This window comes from Capricornis sumatraensis, chromosome 8, assembly GCF_032405125.1.
Source record: "Capricornis sumatraensis isolate serow.1 chromosome 8, serow.2, whole genome shotgun sequence".
NCBI classification, from domain to species: domain Eukaryota; kingdom Metazoa; phylum Chordata; class Mammalia; order Artiodactyla; family Bovidae; genus Capricornis; species Capricornis sumatraensis.
In genome coordinates this window covers 105,731,895-105,752,845 of record NC_091076.1, presented here as the reverse complement: position 1 = coordinate 105,752,845, position 20,951 = coordinate 105,731,895, and the positions used below count along the sequence as shown (strand labels likewise).

Genomic DNA, 20,951 nt, shown 5'->3' with positions numbered 1-20,951 from the left:
TCTTTTCCCCCGTCTTTAGTCACTCGGTCAGGCACGCCAAGGGCAGTCTCAGTGGGGTCCTGCTGGCAGCCAAGATGGCTGCCCCCACGGTGAAGGTTGCGCTAGGGTGGTCCGGCTTGGGTCTCGGCGTGCGGAGAGCTGCCCTGCGGCTTCCAGGGTGAGAGGGTGGCGGCAGCTGGGAGTCCTCTTGGGTCTTCACGGAGAGACCTGCTGGGGAGGAAAAGAGGGGGCCACAGGCAAGCCTCGCAGGGACCTGGAGAGCGCCTGGGAGGCCGGGATAAATGAGTCCAATCCTCTTTAACCCTCTCCGTGAGTTTGGGTCAATCTGAAAGCTTAGTAGTAGCTCTCTGCCTGAGGAATTCTCACTTGGAACTGAAAGTGCGATCTTGTTGAAGAATTCAGAACTGGGATTTTCTTTGCTGGGAGGTGGGGGGGAGAGATGCATAGGCGGATTGTCTATATTCTGAAGTTCAGGATCTTGTCCTTACTGTTGGCACTTGAGGAGCAGACTTTCCTGGCCTCTTTAGGGGAGGTCCTCCTACCTCTTGGGACAAGAATTACTGCAGCTCAGCTATGGCTGGCGATCTCCTCGCTGCTCGCTTGGCGGCGGTTTGGCATACATGCCTATTGTTAAGTCAAGCCTTTTCACTTGAGTCAGCTTTTGCCCTCCTCTTCCTCTTCCCCCCACCCCAGGCTAGTGCAGGTGAGGTGGAGCCGCTATGGCCCTGAGTACCAGGATCCCCAGACTGACAAGGAATATTACCGCAAGCCCTTGGCCCAGCTGACTGAGGAGGAGACGTATGAGCGGGAGCTCAGGAAGACTCAGGTTATTAAAGCTGCCCCAGCCACGAAAACATGCTCTGTGTTTGAAGACCCAGTGATCAGGTTAGCAGAAAATAAACTGTTGTTCCACAGAGTGGGACTATACGGGGGAAGGCGGAAGGATCTACAGTATGGATTTTGTGACAGTCTTGGGAACCTAAACATCTTTTTTTCTTAAAGTAAATTCACCAATATGATGATGAAAGGAGGAAACAAAATACTGGCCAGATCCCTCATGACACAGGTAAACAGTACCTCTCTCTGTCATCTTTGTTTTCCCCATAGCTTTGTGTTTGGCTCTTTCATCTTAAGACAAAAAACAATGGATTCTGTACCTGTCATTAAAAGTACAGAGTTTCTCTGTATTTATGTGTGGGAGTGGAGGCTTTAAGAAGTCCTACCGGAGTCAAGCACTGCCATCCCCTAGCCCCACATTACAAATCTTAGCTCATTCTTCTGTCCTAGTCCAGGGTTTTTGTTTCAGAAGTACTAAAGGAATAGCTGGGCAGCTATAGAAGAACAGGATGATGGGAATAAAGGACAGGGTCCTAGCCCAGCTGGGTGAACCCTTTAGGGACCCTGGGGTATCCTCTTCCACTGTATCCCTTTGCAGACCCTGGAAGCTGTGAAAAGGAAGCAGTTTGAGAAGTACCATGCTGCTTCTGCTGAGGAACAGGCAACCATCGAACGCAACCCTTACACCATCTTCCATCAAGCACTGAAAAACTGTGAGCCTGTTATTGGGCTGGTACCCATCCTCAAGGGGGGCCATTTCTACCAGGTGAGTGGTCAGGGTGGAAAAGCAGGGCTGCTCATGTGTGAAATGGTGGGGGTAGAGGGGGGTATTTAGAGTTGGGCCAAGATTGATAGCTTTCTTGGGACTGCAGAGTGCCAAGGTCTCAGTCCCATGGTATAAAGATTACAGGCAGAAGATGGAAGAGCGAAAAAATTATCTACATGACCTCTTTAGAAGGCCCACAGTACTTCCCCCATTGCCCCTTCTGTCCAGCATTCTGTGTTCCAAAGTATAAGTTTCTGATGGTGAGGAGCTATGTTTATACCTCATCTTTATACATCAGTGTCTAACATAGTGTTTGACTGATGCTTCATCACTGTTTAACTGAACTAGGTGAAGTGTTAGTCGCTTAGTTATATCTGACTTTGCGACCCCATGGATTGGGACTTGCCCTACTCTTCTGTCCATGGGATTCTTCAGCCAAGGATATTGGAAGTGGGTTGCCATTTCCTTCTCCAGATCTTCCTGACCCAGGGATTGAACTTGGGTCTTCTGCGTTGCAGGCGAAGGTGGCTTTACCGTGTGAGCCACCAGGGAAGCTAGCATTTAATTATACTTCATTGTCATAAGTGCGTGTTCTTTCCTTTTTTAAAAAAATATATGTTTGTTTTGTCTTTCCTTTTTCAGCGTAAACCTCACAGGGTAGAGACTTTCTCAATGCCTGTGTCCCTAGGGTCTGGCACAGTACCTGGCACATAGTAGGGGCCTGGCAAATGATTCTTGGGACAAGAGGGACCTGTTTCTAGGCATTCATGATCTGTGTTGGCTAAGTCATGCCAGCTGACAGGGCTTTTCCCAGTGGTGCTTTTATCAACTTGGCTGAACTCCCTTTAGAGGTGAAAGAGGCCAGTGCTCAAGGAGCGTTTGTTTGATGAATGCCTATGATGTCTGCTGCACTGAGGTCAGCCAGGGGTGAGAGGAGTTCAGAGAGGAGCAGTCAGGCCCTCCTCCCCAGCACCCTTGCCAGGGCTGGCCCTGAGTGGACATGTGGCTACTTATTGGAGCTCTGGCAGGAAGGAGGCTGCAGTCCTGGCCAGTTCTCAGCCTAACTTGCCCCTGTCCCGTCTTGCCCAGGTCCCTGTGCCGCTGGCTGACCGGCGTCGCCGCTTCCTGGCCATGAAATGGATGATCACTGAGTGCAGGGAGAAGAAGCCCCGGCGGATGCTGATGCCGGAGAAGCTGTCTCAGGAGCTGCTGGAGGCTTTCTACAACCGCGGCCCTGTGATCAAGAGAAAGCATGACATGCACAAGATGGCGGAGGCCAACCGCGCGCTGGCCCACTACCGCTGGTGGTAGAGTGTGGGCAGAGGGTCCGGGAAGACGGCAGCGCGCTCTGCTACCAGAAACAGCGTGAGCCGCTGCCACACTGCAGAACGCCTGTGGGTTAAGGGTACCGTTCCCTCTTCCGGGCAGGCGGGCCTCCTACCAAGGACGGAGCCGCGTGTTTACTGCCTGTTCGTCGTTTCTTTGGGGGCTGGAACTTGCTCTCCCTGTCCCATCTCCTTGGAAAGAGGGGGCATATCAAGTTGGATTTCCTCCTAAGAAACCTAGGGCTCACCCAGCCTTCTTTTCCTTCAGCTTGGGGTGGACCTTTGGGTGATACGAAAAGAAGCAGTTTTAGTATCAGAAAGAGTTTATTAGAAAATTGTCGTCTTGAGCTGGTGTAACACGTGATGTGGTATTACGATTCATTAAAACCAACTGGAGAAAATACGCTCGGTTCTAAAGTGGTCCTTGTACAGAATGTATAAAAAGCAGTTTCTGGTGTGACTCTGCTCGTCCCCTTTGATATCCCTAAGTGTCCCCACCAATGGCTCTGGGCACCCATTTTACAGATGGGGAAACAGGTACCAAGATAGCTATTGCACCGATGGTTCCACAGGGCAGTGCTTGTCAGGAGTTGCCCAGGTCAGTGGTGAGGGGAGAGAAAGGCTGTTGGGACTGTGGAGCAGGTGTGCCTGCCTTCTGCAATCCTGGAATCAGAGAGAAGGTGCTCAGGGCAGGACCACTGCATTAAGTGGGAATCATCTCAGGCGCTCTTGAGTCTGGAAGGGAAGAAGTCTTTGGCAGAGGTGAAGACTCCGCTGCCAGGTTAGAAGGTGGGCAGAAGAAAGGCTGGCGCCACTGGGGAGGAAGCCTGGAGGCCTAGTCAGAGACCTCGCTGTAGTAATATTTGTGGGCAGCCGGGGTGGTCTTCCAGCCGGCTGCCCGGAACTCGATGATCTCCAGCAGCAGCAGCTGGGCCAGGGAGCTGAGGCCGGCTGGGAGCAGGAAGCCATCCCGGATCAGGACAAAGAGCTCATCCATGCGCTGCCCGTTCATCTTCTCCAGCTGCTCCCCGACCCGATGCAGCTGCAGCACCAGGCAGTCCACCTGCAGGGGCAGCGGGAGGTGACCCCAGGCACGGCCCTCCGTCACACAGAGCAGCCATTTACTGAGCGCTCGCTGTGTGCCAGGCTCCGGGCTTGGCCTGTGCACATGTTTCCCCCCCTTCATCCTCACACGACCCGGTGGGCACTGTCGCTGCCTCACGTGAAAGGAACAAGCTCAAAGACTTGCCTCAGATCTCTCACCTGGGCCAGGTGGACGCAGGCCCCGTTCCCAAACTGCTTCTCAATCCCACTCCCCCTGCCCCCTCAACGCCCCGGCCCCAGTTTAGTTTCTGGGCCACCAGTATCCACAGTTGCTTTCCTACTGGGAACACAGCCTCTGAACCAGGAGGTTCTAGCTGCGCTGTGTTCTGGGTAAATCCCAGACTTTGTCCTGTAACCCTGACAGGCCATGAACACCCCCACCAGGTTCCTGCCCCACAAGTGAAAGTCTCCATGGACAGGGGCAGGCATTCCGAGTTGAGCCCATCTCCATAGTCTTCGGTGCCAGGGCCACTCACCTCCTCCTCCTTGCTCAGGCTGTCGGGCTGGGCCAGCCGGAAGAGGCAGTCGTAGACAGGGTTCACCAGGGCCATCATAGGCATGTTGTTCACCTGCGGGGGGAGAGCAGGGCCCAGAGCACTGGCTTAGTGGCGCAGGAGACAGGTGGGCCGCCTCTGCTGCACGGGGTGTGGCTGGCGGGGCCTCACCCTCAGGTAGTCAAAGATGTTGCAGATAAAGGTGACGTAGCAGACCCAGCCCTGCAGGGAGCGGGCTCGAAGCTGCTCCCGAGTCTGGTACTCCTGCTGCAGCCGGTTGAGGAGTCCACGGCGGAAGACACTCTGGCCCGCTTGCTTGCTCTCTGCCTGTGAGCCAGGGAAAGGAAAGGGCAGTCCCGGGGCCCAAGCTTCCCAGGCCTAGTTCCCTGCTGTCCTCCTCCTCTCCTGCCTCTGAGGCCAGCCCTTCGCCTCTCTGCCCTGCTGGCCTCTGCCCACTTCAGAAGCACCTTCCTCAAAGCGTCTCCCCTTCTCTGCCAGCCCCACCCAACCTGAATGATGGCGTGGCACATGCGTCCTGCTTCCTTGCTGAACACACTGTCCTGCAGAGAATGGTCCACAATCACATTGGCCACTTTCTCCAAGTCCACGGCACCTGGATCTAGGGTAAAGACAGGTGGGGAGTCTAGAGCTGCTTAGTTATATATGCCTCCACCTGCTTCTAAAGGATTTGAGGTGTTCACTGACGAGCACTCCCATTATATACTTCCACTGCTGGGAAAGATTGAGGGCAGGAGGAAAAGGGGACGACAGAGGATGAGATGGTTGGATGCCATCACTGACTCAATGGACACGAGTTTGGGTAAACTCCAGGAGTTGGTGATGGACAGGGAGGCCTGGCATGCTGCAGTTTATAGGGGCGCAAAGAGTTGGACACGACTGAGCGACTGAACTGAACTGAAAGGACCAGAAGGGGGAATTCCTCGGAGGTCCAGTATTTAGGACTCTGCTCCCCATTGCAGGGAGCACAGGTTCGATCCTCGGTCAGGGAACTAATCCTGCAAACCATGCAGTGCGGCCAAAAAAGATAAAGAGATCAGGAAACAGAGGAAACATCACACAGGAGCAGCTGCAGCCATAAGCTTCCTGGTGACCCAATAAGAGAACAGGGTTGTGTGGCTGATAGAGTCAAAGAGCGCTCATTTTTTTTAGGACACGTCTTTTCCTGGCACTAGGTTGAAGATGGGACACTGACAGCCATTTTACGGAAGAAAGTGTTCTTACAACACACACATGAACCCCTGACAAAAGCAGGCCAGGGAGGGCCTCTCTGCAGGCTTAGCTTGGCACGCTACAGGCATTGCTGATCGTTCGCTGAGTCAAACTTCTGTCCTGAGTGCTGCGGGAGGGCATTGGCCCAGGACAGTTAGTGGAGCTCCTCTGCCAAGCAGAACACTCCATCTTCTGTCCCAAGTCAGGCAGCTCCGCATATTCAAGAGAGGGGCTGCTGCAATGCAGAAGCCAGGTCCAGCATAAGGACTTAAGGGGCAGGAACTGGGTTTTCTGTGCCTCACCCTCCTTCCCTGGGTACTTTAAAAACACTTTACAATCTGAGGGGTGACTATGATCTATGATTCATACTCCCAAATACTGGCCTAAATGTCTTCCAGTTCCAGAATTATGTTGCGGACTCCTGCTCTCAGAAAGTGAAGGGACAGGGTGGTGCCTTCCCAGGGTCATCCCAGTCCTCCGGTCCGGTCCCCTCTCTGGTGCTGTGGAGCCAGGCTCAGGGGGCTCCCCACGCTCACCTTTGAGAGCTGTCTTCAGCAGCTGCTGGGTCTCTGCATCAAAACACTGGATTTTATACTCCTCTTTACCCGGATCCCCCATGACTGTCCAGCCGCAGCAGCTCTTTACTGGGGTGGGACTAAGGACAACACCTGGGTTGGGGGAGAGGCGAATGGAGAGGTCTTAGGTGTGGAGTGCGGAGGCAGGGCTCCCAGCCCAATGGGCCCTGGATAGGGCTGGGCAGTCCATGGCATTCAGGGGTTGGCTGGGCGCCCACCAAGCTTGGCTTCTGGTGGAGACTGGGCACCAGCCAGGCACCTGCTGCTCAGTTAAAGAATCCTGATAGTCTCTGGGATTACACAAGAGTAGAGATGAGGGGTGAATGTGTTTGTCCTCCAGTCTGCCTCAAGGTTATTCTCAGCTGACACCAAAGCTGGGGTGGGGTCAGGTGCACTGAGATGAGGGGGTGGATGAGTGGATATCAGACACTTTCCATGCCTGTATAAGACGATCGAGAAGCTACTGACTGGTCCACCACAGCTCCCTGAGAGTGACAAGGCCGGGGCTCCAGGCTGTGGGCATCTGTCCCAGCAGGGTTCCAAGCCCCATCTCCCCATCCCTCTCCCTTATGTCAGAGTCCTCAGCCCAGAAAGCCCAGTCCCGGGCTGGGGCCGGCCAGAGGGTTGGGTGCCGCCTTGACTCCCCTTGTACCGGCCAGTTTCTCCCCGGGACGGACTGGTTAAACTGGCCTCCCGAGGGGCAGAAACCTGGCCCTCCCTTCTCAAGAAGGGGGCAATGTTAAGAGTCCTTAGCTCCATTCTGAGCCTTCTTCTGAAGGAGGGGAGAGCGGTGACGTGACCCACAAAGGTGGTCCCCGCTGGGGTCTCCCCTCCGGACTCGGTGCCTCTCCCTCTGGCCAAAGGAGCGGATCTTAAGGGTCTCCAGACCTGGGCAGCTTTCCTAAGTCCGGAACGCCCCTCCCGGCGGCTCAGTGGGGCCCACCGTCCGGTGTCCCGCGAGCTGTAGGGGTGGCGAGAGAGCCGGGGACCCACCTGCCGCGTCGGCGCCGCGCCCGCGTGCCCGGAGGCCGCTCGGCCGACATCGTGAGCGCGCCCCGCGTCCGCGGCGCTGCAGGCTGGGCCGCCGGCGCCTCGCCGCCGCTGAGGTCATTTCCTAGCGCAGGGGCGGGGCGGGGCCTCGGACGGCGGGGCGGGGCCTCGGGCGGCGGGGCGGGGCCTCGGGCGGCGGGGCGGGGCCTCGGGCGGCGGGGCGGGGCCTGGGTGGGACCGCGCACGAGCGCCCCCTGCCGGAGCCCCGACCACGCTGCCCTCGCCAGCCGGCTCAGAGGTTCCCGGCGTGCGACGGCGCAGGACGCCCGCGACCCCTGCCCCCACCGCCCCCTTCCTCTCCTCACCTCGTTCTCCCCGGGCCTGCCCGAGACCACGCCGGCTCGCGGGCGCTGGGTCGGACCTGCTCCTCGGCCTGCGTGAAGCCCTCGGTCTTGAGCAGTGGCGCCCACCGCGCCCCGCCTCACGCCGGGGCTGAGGTTAAAACGGGGTCAGGAGCCGGGCCGGGCCAGCGGCGTAGGAGGGGCCTGCGGGGGGCGCGGTCCGCAGCCGGGCTACAGGCGCGGGCAGCAAGGTGGGAGGGCAGAGCAGTCGGCGCGAGGGGCGGACCTCACAGAGGGTAGGCCCGGGCTCCCCGTCCGCCGCCCCCATCCGAGGTAGAGAAGGTGAGGAAGCTCTCAGGGCTAGATGGAGTTCCACGAAGCGCCCCCGACTCCACTCCAAGTACAAACGATATTGGTAAAATAAATTGACAATCAGTGAACCAGCTCAAGAGAAAGGGGTCTGTTTGCCAACTTTTGATGCCCCAGGAGTTGGGAGTGACCCTGACGTTGAGCTTCCCCGGGGGCTCAGAAGGCAAAGAATCTGCCTGCAATGCAAGAGACCCAGGTTCAGTCCCTGGGTGGGGAAAGATCCCCTGGAGAAGGAAAAGGCAGCCCACTCCAGTATTCTGGCCTGGAGAATCCCATGGACAGAGCAGCCTGACGGGCTACAGTCCGCTGGGTCACAGAGAGTCAGACATGACTGAGTAAACACATCCACATCCTGACTGATGGATGAGCAAGCGCCTGGCTCAGTCCGTCTTGGTCTCGGCTTGGGGAGAGGTGTGGGCTCAGCAGCCCAGACAGGGCCAGGTCGGAGGTCAACCCTGCGCCACAGGAAGGCATACAGGAGAGGCTGGGAAAGAACTGCCTTTTCCTGTAGCTTGGACAAGAAAGATGTGTTGATGGTGATTTCTGTATCCAGGGCTCGCTTCTCCCGCTCACAGAGCAGCCAAAGTAGTCTCCAGAAAATGGATCGAGGAAGAGAACCTCAGCTGCTGAGAAAGAAAACCAAAGAGCGGAGAGCTGAAGAGAATAAAGTTTACTTCCATGGATATCAAAAAAATACATTCGGACAGCGGCCCCCTTGGGCAGCCACAAGCCTTGACTGCCAGACACCCTCTAGCCACACGTGGATCTTCATAATCAGCAACCAAAGGCAGGGAGGTTCCAGGATTCCAGACCAGAGAGGACACGGTAATGGTGAGAAGGGGCCCAGGACCCCGGGAGAGCCATGACGCACACCCATGGCTGCTCCTCGTTGCCATCTTCCTCGGCTGTCAGTGCAAGGGCTGGAGCTAGAGCCGAGGTGAGGTCAGGGGAGCAGTCTTGTGCCGGGCTCCCCCTGCACAGCCAGCCTCTAGGGCCAGGCTTCCAAGCAGGTGGTTTTTCTGTGATTCTCTTCTCCTTTCGTACCCCTGGCTGTGTCTAGACTGTGGGTTCCTGTGCCTGGCAACTGCCGGGGCACCAGGTGTCCCCGAAGCAGGCAGCCTGCTCAACCCCTTCCTGTGGGGATTGTAGAGGATGCACCCAGCGCCATGCTGGACCCAGGAGCTCACAAGCGGGCAGCTGATGCCCCCTGGCCCAGCCTAAGCTCCCACCCACTCAGGAAGGCTAACCCAGCCTCCAGCAAAAGAGTGATCCTGGGAGACTGAGGCAGAGGGCTGCTGCCTTTACCCACACCCCTGCCCCGTCAGCATACCCCTATTGCCGGTGGTGCTGCTGGGATCAGCTTTCCCTAGAGGCCCACGGGCTGGGACCAGTCCCGCCCAGGGAGAGAACAGCTTGAGCAGTGCCTTTATAGATACGGAGATCTGAGTATGGTGGAGTTTTTATATAAAGAGACCAATTCAGCTGGACTTTTCCCCTAGAACTAGAAGCAGAGCTGCCTGAGGGACACAACTGCAGAGCAAAGTAGAATGCAGGCAAGGCAGGGCTCCCTTCCTCCAGCTTTGGGAGGAGGGATGTGATTTGGAAGCGAAGGTGGAGGGGAAAGATTGCTTTCAGCTTTAACGTCTATTAAATAGGTGGTGGGAGTAAGTGTGCGAACCCTGTACAGGGCCCAGTCCCAGCCTCACGCTCACCCTGCGGCCCCGCCCAGAGTCAGGAGGGCTCTCTGGGCAGCCCGGCTCAGCAGGAGGGCAGCTGCTGCCCCCAGTGTCCGCCAGACAGAGGACGAATGCCCAGCTCCTCCTGATGGGCCTCCCGGTGCCCTTCCAGTGGAATCCCGACGGCTCTTTGTGCCTGAGACAGCTGGCCTGGAGGGAAGGACCAGGCAGCACCTCTCTGTGCAACAGGAGACCGTTGATCGAGTCTTCTTCCAGGAGGGGAAGACCGCAGGCCACCCTTTCTGCCCTGGAGGCTAGCTGTCTGCCTTGCTTATGTGATGGAAGAAGTTACAGAAGAGCTCATACCAGAAGAATACCAAGCCGGTGGAGAGGGCGGCCTTCAGCAGGCTGGGAGACAGGCCTTTGAAGCAGCCCTGTGGCCCCTCCTCTCGCAGCACCTGCCCGGCACAGTCCAGGAGGCCCTTGTAGCTTCGCACCTGGGGAGAGGAAGGGTACCCTGGTTGAGGAGAGAGGAGAGGGTGGACACGTGGATATGAGCTCTGTTCTGTCAACACAGGGCCTGGCACATTCAGGCTCCCAGCAGATAGCTACTGGAAGAAGGAATGAATGCCAAGAAGACGGAAGAAGTGAACCTCATTCTTTCTCTTCCAGCTGGGCTAATTCAGGCTTCACAGAGAAGGGGTGTGGAAATCAGCACCGGACAGAGCCCCTTCCTGCCCGGGAAGTTCCCACTGACCGAGGTTCTTAAGGACCCAGTGAGAGCTCTGGACCCTCTTCCCAGAGGTGCTCTGACCATGTGCCCCATCACTCCCTGCCCTCCTTGGGCAGTAGATCTGAATCTGGTCCTTGTGGGCTCTGAACCTGACCAGTGTCACCAGGCTGGCCACCTCCAGTTGACCACAGATGGCTGCCGTGTCCCCAAGACACAGCTCGGCTCAAGCCTTGCTCAACCCCCAAAGCTCCAGGAACTCCCAAAGATGATGATCCAGAATCAAGTCCAAGCCACGTGGCCTGGTGTTCAGGGCCTTCCACCATTTGGCCTCAGCGTCCCTCGCTGATCTGCCTTTATCGCCCACTGGTCCACTCACGCGCCCCCCACTCCAGCCATGCCTGCTCACACTACATCTCTGTTGGGAGCAGGGCCTCCCTCCTGTGTCCTGGTCTCTCACCAGCTGTCCCTGTCCAAATTCAAACCATCTCTTCAAACCAAGTTGGTCAAACCAAGTTGGTAATTGGAAAGAGGAGGTTATAAAACCTTGTGTACGACCCCATTTTTATTAAAATGTCCACGTGTTTTCTGCAAAGAAACAAAACGGCAGCGAGGATGGACCTGGGGGTGTTATGCTTAGTGAAATAAGTCAGAGAAAGACAAATGGTGCATGTTATCACTAACGTGTGGAATCTAAAAAAATAAACTACTGGTGACTAGAGGGACGTGGGGAGGAGCAGGCGAGGGGTAGGGGATTAAGAGATACAAACAAACCACTATAAAATAAATTACGTGGGACCTCCCTGGAGGTGCAGTGGTTAAGACTCCACGCTTCCACTGCAAGCGGTGCGGGTTTGATCCCTGGTTGGGAAACAGATTCCACGTAGAGCCAAGAAATAAATAAATAAGCAATAAGGATATACTGCGCAGCACAGGGAAATGTCGCCATCATTTTATAAGTAAGTGGAATATAAACTATAAAAATGTTGAATCAGTATGTTATACACCTGAAACTAACATAGTATTGCAAATCGAGTATACTTCAGTAAGAGAAAGAAAGGGGGGAGAGAAAGGGAGACAGAGAAAGAGAGGAAGGAAGAGAGAGAGCTACTACAGCTCAAGGTTCTGTGTGATCCTCTCGGGGTGGGTGGTGGTGGGTTTACCTGTGATTTTATCTTCCTTTTTGTCTAACATCTCTGAAGTTTTCTACAAAGAAACTGTACTATAATTTGTAAACCCACTTCTTTCTCTCTGAGTAAGGCGTGCACTCTTCCCTTCCTGACTCCCATTCCATGCCCTCTCACTCCTCTGCCGTCTGTCAGGCACGTTGTGCTGTGACATCTTCTTGCTGTGACATCCCAGGGTCCCAGGTTCTAGAGGGAGAAGCCCTGAAGTCACCCAGCCCTGCCTTCCACCCCCCATCGCCCCACCGCCTACCACCTTGGCCTGTCACAAAATCAGCGCCTCACAAGGAGCAGATGAAAACCCAGTATGTGAAAATCGAAGCAGATTAAGGAATGATATTAACATTACAAAATTACCTACAACGGGGCTTCTCTGATGGCAAACCCTTCAAGTGCATTCAAAATATAATTTAGTTGGTCAGATTTAATTCACCCCTATCCTGGGACATCTATAGCATAAAGCAAAGAACCCCATACACCAGTATGAGCCTGCTTCTCTGTGTTGATATCTTGGGGACCTTTCTGCTGCTGCTGCTGCTGCTGCTAAGTCGCTTCAGTCATGTCTGGCTCTGTGCGACCCCATAGACGGCAGCCCACCAGGCTCCCCCATCCCTGGGATTCTCTAGGCAAGAATACTGGAGTGGGTTGCCATTTCCTTCTCCAATGCATGAAAGTGAAAAGTCAAAGTGAAGTCGTTCAGTCGTGTCTGACTCTTCGTGACCCCATGGACTGCAGCCCACCAGGCTCCTCCGTCCATGGGATTTTCCAGGCAAGAGTACTGGAGTGGGGTGCCATTGCCTTCTCCATGGGGACCTTTCTTATATGAGGAGACTCGGTCCCCAAATGAACTGAATGCTTTGTAAGAGCAGAGCCTGAGTGTGCCTTCTCCTGGGTCTCTGCATGGTGCCCAACACATGCAAGGCTTTGCTTGTGGCTTCCCGTGTGCTCAGGGGTCCCCGGTGGGAGATAAAATTCAGATTTCAGGGCAAGACAAGAGAAATCTAAACATAAAAATTCTTCTCCACTCTTCGGCTGCCCTCTCCCTGCACTGTGCCTCACGTTATCTGTATTTTGCGTTGACCAGACCTTTCCCATCAGCGGGAACACCTGCCCAACCATAGACAGCAACATTCTCCCAGCATCGACAAGGCAACTCCTTAAAGACAATGTTCCTTCTTGATCTCATAAGGGGTCACATGACCCACTATGATGGTGCTTAGATCCGGATTACGTAAACTGTCAATAATATTTGATGCACAGCCCTCTGTCTCAAACAAAACTTAATCTAAACTGTGTGTCAACATCCAGCGGGAAGGACAGTTCTCAGAGCTTTCTGAGATGCTCCTCCCGGGTTATAACCCTCAATTTTTCCAATTCTCTCTCAGATCACCTTTTTTGTTGTTAATCCAGAGCACTGCATGAATTTGCGTGTCACCCTTGCACAGGGGCCATGCTGATCTTCTCTGGATCATTCCAATTTTAGTGCATGTGCTCCCCAAGGCAAGCACTGATTAAATTTCCACGGACACCAGGGCCAGGTGGGGGGTGAGAGGGCTGAGGAAGCCAACGATGCCTGATGGGCAGGCGCCGACCCTCGCACCTTCACACGCCTGTTGAGTGGCCAGGATCAGAGCTGTCTGCGGGGGGACGGCTCACCTGGCCAAAGGAGGCTCGGGCCTGCTCAAACCCTCCGACCTGCAGCCGTTTCTTAAAGAGGTCCAGCGGGTACGTGAGGGTCTTGCTGATGACGCCAGCTCCGCTGCCACAAAGCAGGTTTTTGAAGTTCCCTGGACCAGAGATGTGGGATGGAGGGGGGACAAAGGAGAGAGATGCAGTCTAGGGTAAACGTCAAGGTTGTACCTTCTAATTCGGGGCCATAAGACAAAACCCTACAAGCATCCTCGATCTCAGAATTTAACCTGGAGTGAGAGAACCCGGGAATGCAGTCCCTTTCATCAAGGATGATGGCGGACTGCAGGTTGGACAGGCTGGTGGCAGAAGGGGTGTGAGCCTGGAACACGCATCGCCCCAGCAGGAGGCAATCGGGGCCTGCAGGCTCTGCCACATGACCCGGGTCATGCTCGGGAGGGAACAGGATGCCCAGGCCCCACCCCGGCTTCCCCAAATGAAAACCAAACCAAACACGTAAACAAAACCAGGCTGTCTGCAAGTTGGACCTTGGACAAAAATGAAAACCATGACTGGTGGCTGGAGATAACAGTGGCAAGAGCCGAGAGAAACAAAGTAATCTGTGAGTGAACGGATTTGTTTTGTTGGCTGCACTAGAGCGGGGGGTTCAGAGGTCTGCGGTGTCCTAGCTGCTGCGGGAAAGCCTTCCTTCCCACCTGACTCAGGAAGAGATGCTATGGCTGGGGAGTGGGGTAGTGGGGGAGCGAGACCCAGAGCCCCTTTCCCGGGAGGGTGGTCTCACCGTTTTTCTTGCCTTCGGCCGGCAAGGCCCACTCATAGGCACGCTTCAAGGAGCTGTAGATGGAGAACTGGAACCCCGCATAGGGGAAGATGGCGATCAAGGTGGGGTTCAGGCCTTTGTAGAAGACCAAGGGGCCTTCAGTCCTGTACATAGTCACCACGGCGTCTCGCAGGGTTTTATAGACCTGGACACCACACGTGCGATGATGAACAAGGCTATTTCAGTCCAAGAACCCAGCCCGCCAGGTATATTTCCCCGAGCCTAGAAACCAGCTACCAAGGGTGTTACTTCTCCTGCCAGGACGACAAAGAAAATGCTGGGCCAAAACTCCAAGGGTGGGATTGCCCAGTGGCTCCCATTTTGGCTATTTACGCCACGGGCTTCCCAAGGAGTGCACAGAAATATGTGGGACTGTGAAAGGTGTGAAGCCCACCCTTGGATGATCCATTTTATAATTTACAGTGTGCGTGCCTGCATGCTCAGTCTCATCTCACTCTTTTGTGACCCCGTGGATTATAGCCCGCCAGGCTCCTCTGCTCATGGGATTTTCCAGGCAAGAATACAGAAGTGGGTAGCCATTTCCTTCTCCAGGGGATCTTCCTAACCCAAGAATTGAAACCAAGCCTCCTGCATTGGCAGGCGGATTTTGTACCACTGAGCCACCGGGGAAATCCATGCATATACTTAACCCTTCTTAAACTGGCAACAGGCAATCTTTATGGTGGAGATCGAGGACAGTTTTAAGTATACTTCCATTCGACATATATCCTATATATTTTTTGCAGTGGTCCAGCGGGGCTAACTTTGCCTGCCTGTGGGTACCTACAGCAAGGCATGGCACTGACCAAGGGTGATTGATGGAAAAGTCTGCCCCGGGCAGGGAGGCCCTCTTCACACTTGCTCCCAGACGCTGGCAGCTATACTGAAGGCTTCCGCCCTCAGAACTTGCACGAAAGGGTTGAGAAGGCCCTTTGGTGTTTGTTGTCTTTCCCACCAGGTTCTGTGTCCCCTCAGGAGGCTGTTAGCACCTTGTCTGGCGCTGAGAGCAGTCACAGTTTCGGGGACAGACTGAAGGGCCTGAAGACCCCCACTCCCCTCCCCCAGCTTTGTTCCCTCTAAGGAAAAGGGCCCCCACCCTGTCACACACCCCCAATCCCTTGGGCACCCCTTTTCTGACCTGGCCACTCACCCTGGGCTCACCCTGAGCTGCAAAGCGGGTGCGCAGCACGTCCACGGGATGCACGGCGAGGGTGGCCACGCAGGCAGACAGGCCGCCGCACAAAAAGTGCACGGAAAAGTCGCGGGCATCGCGCACGCTGGCCCTGTGCACCAGCTCGGTCAGCACTTCAAACGACAAAAACTGCAAGGGTGCGTGACAGAGTCATGGATAAACAGCCCGGGACGCTTCCCCTCCACCCCGTGACCGGGAGATGCTCTCCTTGAGCAGGGACAGAATTCAATAAACACGGAACCTGTGCCCTTTCACTCTGAGCAGAGCCAAACACCCAAGGGCTAAAGAAACATGCGAGGGAGTTTTTACATCAAAAAATTCTACGCAGAAACTAGACTATGAGCTGTCTAAAGTAACGGACAACAGTTCACGATTTTAGAATTATCTCTGACATCCTTTAGCAGCTAAGAATGGGAGGGTATTTTTAAGTGGATGAACAATGAATTGTATATTCAGCTCCTGGCATCATTCTATCTTCTTGGATGCAAGTTAAAATAAACAAGCAAATAAGGAAGCAAAAAAAAAAGGAAGAAAATTCTACTCAGGAATTCCCTGGAGGTCCAGTGGTTAGGACTCAGTGCTCTAGCTGTCATGGCCCTGGGTTCAATCCCTGGTTGGGAACCTAGGATCCTGCAAGCCACAGAGTGAGGCCAAAAAAAGAAGAAAAGAGAAAGGAAAGAAAATTCTATTCATCCCTTAGTTTCCTGACGACTGAGAAAAGATGGCCATCGTCTGATTCTAGGCTGGGCACCCTTTCAGAGCAGCAAGCCGTGGCCCTGAGACTGAAATTCCATTGGGAGAATTCCATACATTCCATATTCCACGGTGGAAGCCCCCCTTGGGCTCAGATCCTTCTCCATCCAACTCACGGAAGCTCGGGGTGCTGAGAGCACATGTCGCTGCATGAACCCACCAGCATGCAGCGTCCGCGCGCTGGGTCAGGGCTAGAGCTGCAGCGCATGTGACCTGAGTGACCCCTGTGATGTCACAGGAAGAGCAGGCAGGGCAGCTCTGTTGCTGGCCCCCCTGCTGGAGTCCTGGCTCGGCCACTTTCCACCTAGCGACTTTGGCTGGGCTAATTACTTATGCTCTCTTTTACATCTTCTCATCCGTAAAATGGGGGTGACAACAGAGCCTTTGAAGGACTGCTGTGAGATAGTGGATATGACATGCTTTTCCAGGCCCCCAATTAGCATGGTGCAGGGTTGGCTATTTCATCACCACCTCTGTACAACTACAGACTACAAGTTGAGGGGTGAACTGGCACTCAGCTGAACAAATGCGTAACAGGCAAGAAGCCTGGACCCTAACCCTAGCCTTGCCACCTATGGGCTGTGTGGCCTTAGGCAGCTTGCTCAACCTCTCTGTGAGCCACGAAATGCCTGCTGCACCTTCCTCACGTGCTGCTGGGAAGTTCAGAGGAAGCACAGACATGAAAATGCTACTTTGAAAAAGAAAAGTGTTTGTACTGCCATCTGCCAAGCCCTTCTGGGCCTGGCATCAAGATAGTCTCCTGGATGCAATGCCTCATGTTCTGTGGGTGCCAAGTCCCCAGGCTTGGGTGACGTGGGGAAGGGGACACTTCTGGTCTATGTCTTCCATTTGCCAGGTAGCTTCCCCACCAAGGCGAGTGGGAAGTGTGTGACTACCTCCTGTTGCCTTACCCCAGGCACCCCGGGTGCCCACCCTACCACCCCCGGTTCCCCCATTGTGCAACGTGACCCCAGGGGCCTGGCCGCTTCCCCTGCCACCTACTTGGACAGCTCCATAGCCTATGGAGAGAAGCTGGGCTGGGATGTGCCCTTTCCAGAACGCTGTTGGGCCCTCCTCTTGCAAAATCTGTCTCCCGGCCTGCAGGATTCCGTGGTATTTTGCATTGGGGTCACTGCGAGACAGGCGCTCAATCTGAAGCTAGGTATCAAAATGGAAATGGTCAGGATGATGGGGGTGGGCAGGGGTAGGCAGGAGGAATTTCAGAGATGGCAATAAAGAGCTTCTCCTTCACAAAACTCCAAGCCCCAAGAGCTGCTCTGGCAAAAGAGAGTGAATTGGTCCTCCAGCCCATTACACGGATAACAGAGGAAAGGGTACCTGGAAGCGGATTTTGATGACATCCAAGGGGCTGATCAACACCCGAGTGACAAGTCCGGACACAGACCCAGCCACGGCCACCTCAAGATTGGAGATATTCCTGTCGTCTGCTTTGGGGTCATAGCCCACCATCCCTGCCTCTGGCCCATACAACGTCCATCGGTTTCAAGCTAAACGGGAGAGACAAAGAGTAAACACTATAGCAAGTGCTTAGGGTCCCTGCTCACACTCCCCAGAGCAGCCCTCCTGAAACAACCCCCCAGAGCAGAGCCCACATCCTCTCCTTATCCTGCTTTATTCTTCTCTGGAGCATTTATATACTGGACATTGATTCTATACATCTGTTTCTTGTCTCTCCTCCCCACTAGAATTCGAACCACTCTTTTGCAAAAGAAAAACAGCAAGATATACATGCACTCAATTGGTAAAGAATCCACCTGCGATGCAGAAGATCTGAGTTCGATCCCTGGGTTGGGAAGATCCCCTGGAGAAGGGAATGGCTACCCACTCCAGTACTCTGGCCTGGAGAATTCCATGGACTGTATAGTCCATGGGGTCACAAAGAGTCCGACATGACTGAGCGACTTTCACTGTACCAACGTATAAAGAATAGGGGGAAAGTCTGCAAGGACACACACACCCTGACAGGTTGGTGAGGTTACCTCTGCGGGGAGTGTTGGCAAGGGAAGAGGGAGGACAGGTCTCCCATTTTCTATATGGACTAAATTCATTATGCCCCACCCCCCCCCGCCTCCCAACCCCCAGCTAAAATGAAATATAAAATGATTTCCAAAGAGACTTCTGGGCTTCCCTGGTGGCTCACTGGTAAAGAATCTGCCTGCCAGTGCACAAGACATGGATTCGATCCCTGATCCAGGAAGATCCCATGTGCCGAGGAATAGCTAGGCTGGCGTACCACAACTTCTGAGTCTGTGCTCTAGAGCCTGGGAGCTGCAACTCCTGAGCCAACGGGCCGCAACGACTGAAGCCCCTCGCCCTAGAGCCCGCGCTCCACAAGAGAAGCCACCGCAGTGAGAAGCCCACACCCGGCAATGAAGAGCAGGCCCTGCTCACTGCAAGCAGAGAAAGCCCACGTGCAGCAATAAAGACCCAGCACAGCCAAAAATTAAGTATATAAAATAAAAAATTATTTAAAAAAGAGAGAGACACTTCAGAATTAACCTAGTTCTTGAATACCTGGTGGCAAGGCTGGTAAGGAATCCGCCTGCAAAGCGGGAGACCTGGGTTTCATCCCTGGGTTGGGGAGATCCCCTGGAGAAGGTAAAGGCTGCCAACTCTGAGCGACTCGCTTTCGCTTTTGAATACTTTAGGAACAGGAGAATCAGGGTGCACACAGTGACCCCCTTCACCCCGCTATTGTCTCTTTTTCTCCTTTCATCCTCCCAAGTCCTTACTTTTCTGAAACTTCCAAAACAGCACTCCAATCCATCCTTAAAATTAACAAGGCACATCCATGGGGCTCGACTGGCAACGTATTGTAAAATAATATCTTATTCAAGGTCTAATGGGGGACTTCCCTGGCAGTCCAGTGGTTAGGACTCAGCACTTCCACAGCTGGGGCCCAGGTCTGATCCCTGATTGGGAACTAAGATCCTGCAAGCCTTGCAGCGTGGCAGAAAAAAAAAAAATACTAATGGTATGAAACCTCCCACCCCCTGCCAGGAATGTGCCTGCCCCTTGGTAACTTTCCCCCAGACCCTCAAAGGAGACCTAGGTTTTTCCATCAAGTTCTCTTTGATGTTAACTCAAGCTGCGACTCCCAGGGCACCTGTGAGGAGCTGTTTAAATGTGAAGCAGGTGAATGAGAGGCACGGTCTCTCCACAGGTTACCCAGAGACTGCTCGGGTCACACAGAACAGTGTCAGTTCCCTGCTGTCAGGGAGGGAAGGTGGCATTTCTATAAGCAAGTAGCTCTACATAGCTGGTCATAATCTTAAACCTCAGATCAAGAAGCCTGAGTTCAAATTTCTGATTCGCTCATGTACCGTGGGCAGGTTTATTTATCCTAGGCTGTTTTTCTTCTGGAAAATGGGAATGACAGTGGTCCCGCCTAACGAGATTCCTGGGAGGATCATGCAAGATACTATATATGATAAGCTCTGTCAAAAAGGTAAAAGTCTTATACACGTGAAGGGGCTTGCTGAATACAATTCATGAGTGGCCTTACTTTTTCCACTTGCTCAGAATTTTCTTCTTGTACCAAAAAGCCTTGATATTTATCTAGAGACAAAATGAACACGAAACACGATTATAAGCATGATATAATAAAGTATCAGAAGGTGGGAGGGGTGCCTTGGAGTGAACAAGGGCAGGTGTTGGGGGGGTGGGGGTGTGTGTGTCCGCTTTCCCCACCCCAGGCGGGAGACCCTGGGGTTCAGATATGCAGGAGCCCCGCGGTAAGTGCGTGCGCCCCTGAGCCCACGTGCTCAGCCGAGGGTCTCTACAGATGTCCCCGCGTATGGATACCGGTGTCCATATGTGCTCCAGGGCGTGTGTTTGTACCCCGGGTCCAAGAAAACGCCCGCGAGGCGTGAACCCGCGTGTACAGACAGGTGCCCCGGGTGTGTCCAGGGTTTCGCTTCCTGCGTCCCTGAAGATGCTTCTCAGGTCAGACACCTCACGTGTGGGCACGGCCCCCGCCCCCGCGTGAGTACCTGCGCCTGTGGTCGCCCCCAGGGAATGAGGGTGCAGGTCTCCGAGCGGACAGCGAGAGGGCGGAGGCAGAGGTCACTCACCGGGATGAGAGGGCTCGGCTCCTTTCGCTCGCCTCTCCCTCCTCGCGCAGTCTAACAGTAAAACTTAACTGAGCTTGGCGGTAACTGACGGGCTTCCGGGCCAATCACAGCACAGCTTCCGACAGACGCTAAACCAATGGTTGTACTGGCGCCCCCCCATCAACGCCTATTGCAAGGGGTTGCTGGGTAGTGTAGTCCTCTGCGACTAAGGCCGGCCCCTGCGAGGCGCAGAGCCTACTGGGAGATGTAGGCCCTCGGCGCGCGCGTGCGCAAACGTCTCCCTCGCGTCCAGAAGCCCGGCTGCGCCCGAAGAGGTTGCCGCGCCGAGTGGGGCGTGTGCCTCGGGTCAGACTGCTGGCGGGAGGAAGTTTAGGGCGCAATGGACTTGACCCGCATTCGTCAAAACTTTCTTAGTTCCAGTACCCGGATACTCTAAACTTGGAAAAGATGGCGGGAAGTTTAGCAAACGCTTGGGGAAGAGAACAGATGAGTTTTTAAGACCGGGACGAGGACGGCAAAAATACAGAGATTTTGTTTTCCCCCTAGGGTTTATTATGCGTGAAAGGGTTAGTCGCCCAGCTCATTATGAAAATAATATAAAAATATATAGACACAGACAATGTAGAAATGGAAGGGGGAAATGACTCACCCTACCACTCCCGCCCAAGAAGCATCAGCATTTTGCAGGACAGTCTTTCTTCCCGATTTTCAAACGGTGTTTTTCACATTAGCGCAATAATTTTGATGCACAGTTAAAAAACATTTTTATTGCACAATGTAAAACTGTTGGCGGGGATCTTCCCTGGAAGCCCAGTGGTTAA

At 54.3% G+C, this 20,951-nt stretch overlaps 3 protein-coding genes and 1 non-coding gene across 4 annotated transcripts; 1 reads left to right on the top strand and 3 right to left on the bottom strand.

The window, feature by feature from the left end:
- Positions 1–40: 40 nt before the first annotated feature.
- On the top strand, positions 41–3,319 carry MRPS7 (mitochondrial ribosomal protein S7). The gene is made up of 5 exons (XM_068977083.1): positions 41–157; positions 694–885; positions 1,003–1,066; positions 1,436–1,603; positions 2,693–3,319. Exons 1-5 carry the CDS (start codon positions 75–77, stop codon positions 2,912–2,914), a joined length of 729 nt encoding a protein of 242 aa, XP_068833184.1. The 5' UTR covers positions 41–74; the 3' UTR covers positions 2,915–3,319.
- On the bottom strand, positions 3,245–7,384 carry MIF4GD (MIF4G domain containing). The gene is made up of 6 exons (XM_068977081.1): positions 7,325–7,384; positions 6,293–6,424; positions 5,036–5,145; positions 4,698–4,853; positions 4,509–4,601; positions 3,245–3,991 (listed from the first exon to the last, which is right to left on the bottom strand). The coding sequence occupies exons 2-6, from the start codon at positions 6,372–6,374 to the stop codon at positions 3,764–3,766; spliced, it is 669 nt and encodes a 222-aa protein (XP_068833182.1). The 5' UTR covers positions 6,375–6,424; positions 7,325–7,384; the 3' UTR covers positions 3,245–3,763.
- Positions 7,385–8,834: 1,450 nt separating this feature from the next.
- On the bottom strand, positions 8,835–20,177 carry SLC25A19 (solute carrier family 25 member 19). Its single transcript, XM_068978433.1, has 8 exons — positions 20,131–20,177; positions 19,563–19,615; positions 17,375–17,544; positions 17,039–17,194; positions 15,242–15,412; positions 14,053–14,236; positions 13,278–13,408; positions 8,835–10,204 (listed from the first exon to the last, which is right to left on the bottom strand). Exons 3-8 carry the CDS (start codon positions 17,504–17,506, stop codon positions 10,022–10,024), a joined length of 957 nt encoding a protein of 318 aa, XP_068834534.1. The 5' UTR covers positions 17,507–17,544; positions 19,563–19,615; positions 20,131–20,177; the 3' UTR covers positions 8,835–10,021.
- LOC138084841 (U6 spliceosomal RNA) lies at positions 13,022–13,129 on the bottom strand. The gene has a single exon (XR_011145249.1). It is a non-coding gene; the product is annotated as a U6 spliceosomal RNA (small nuclear RNA).
- Positions 20,178–20,951: the final 774 nt, after the last annotated feature.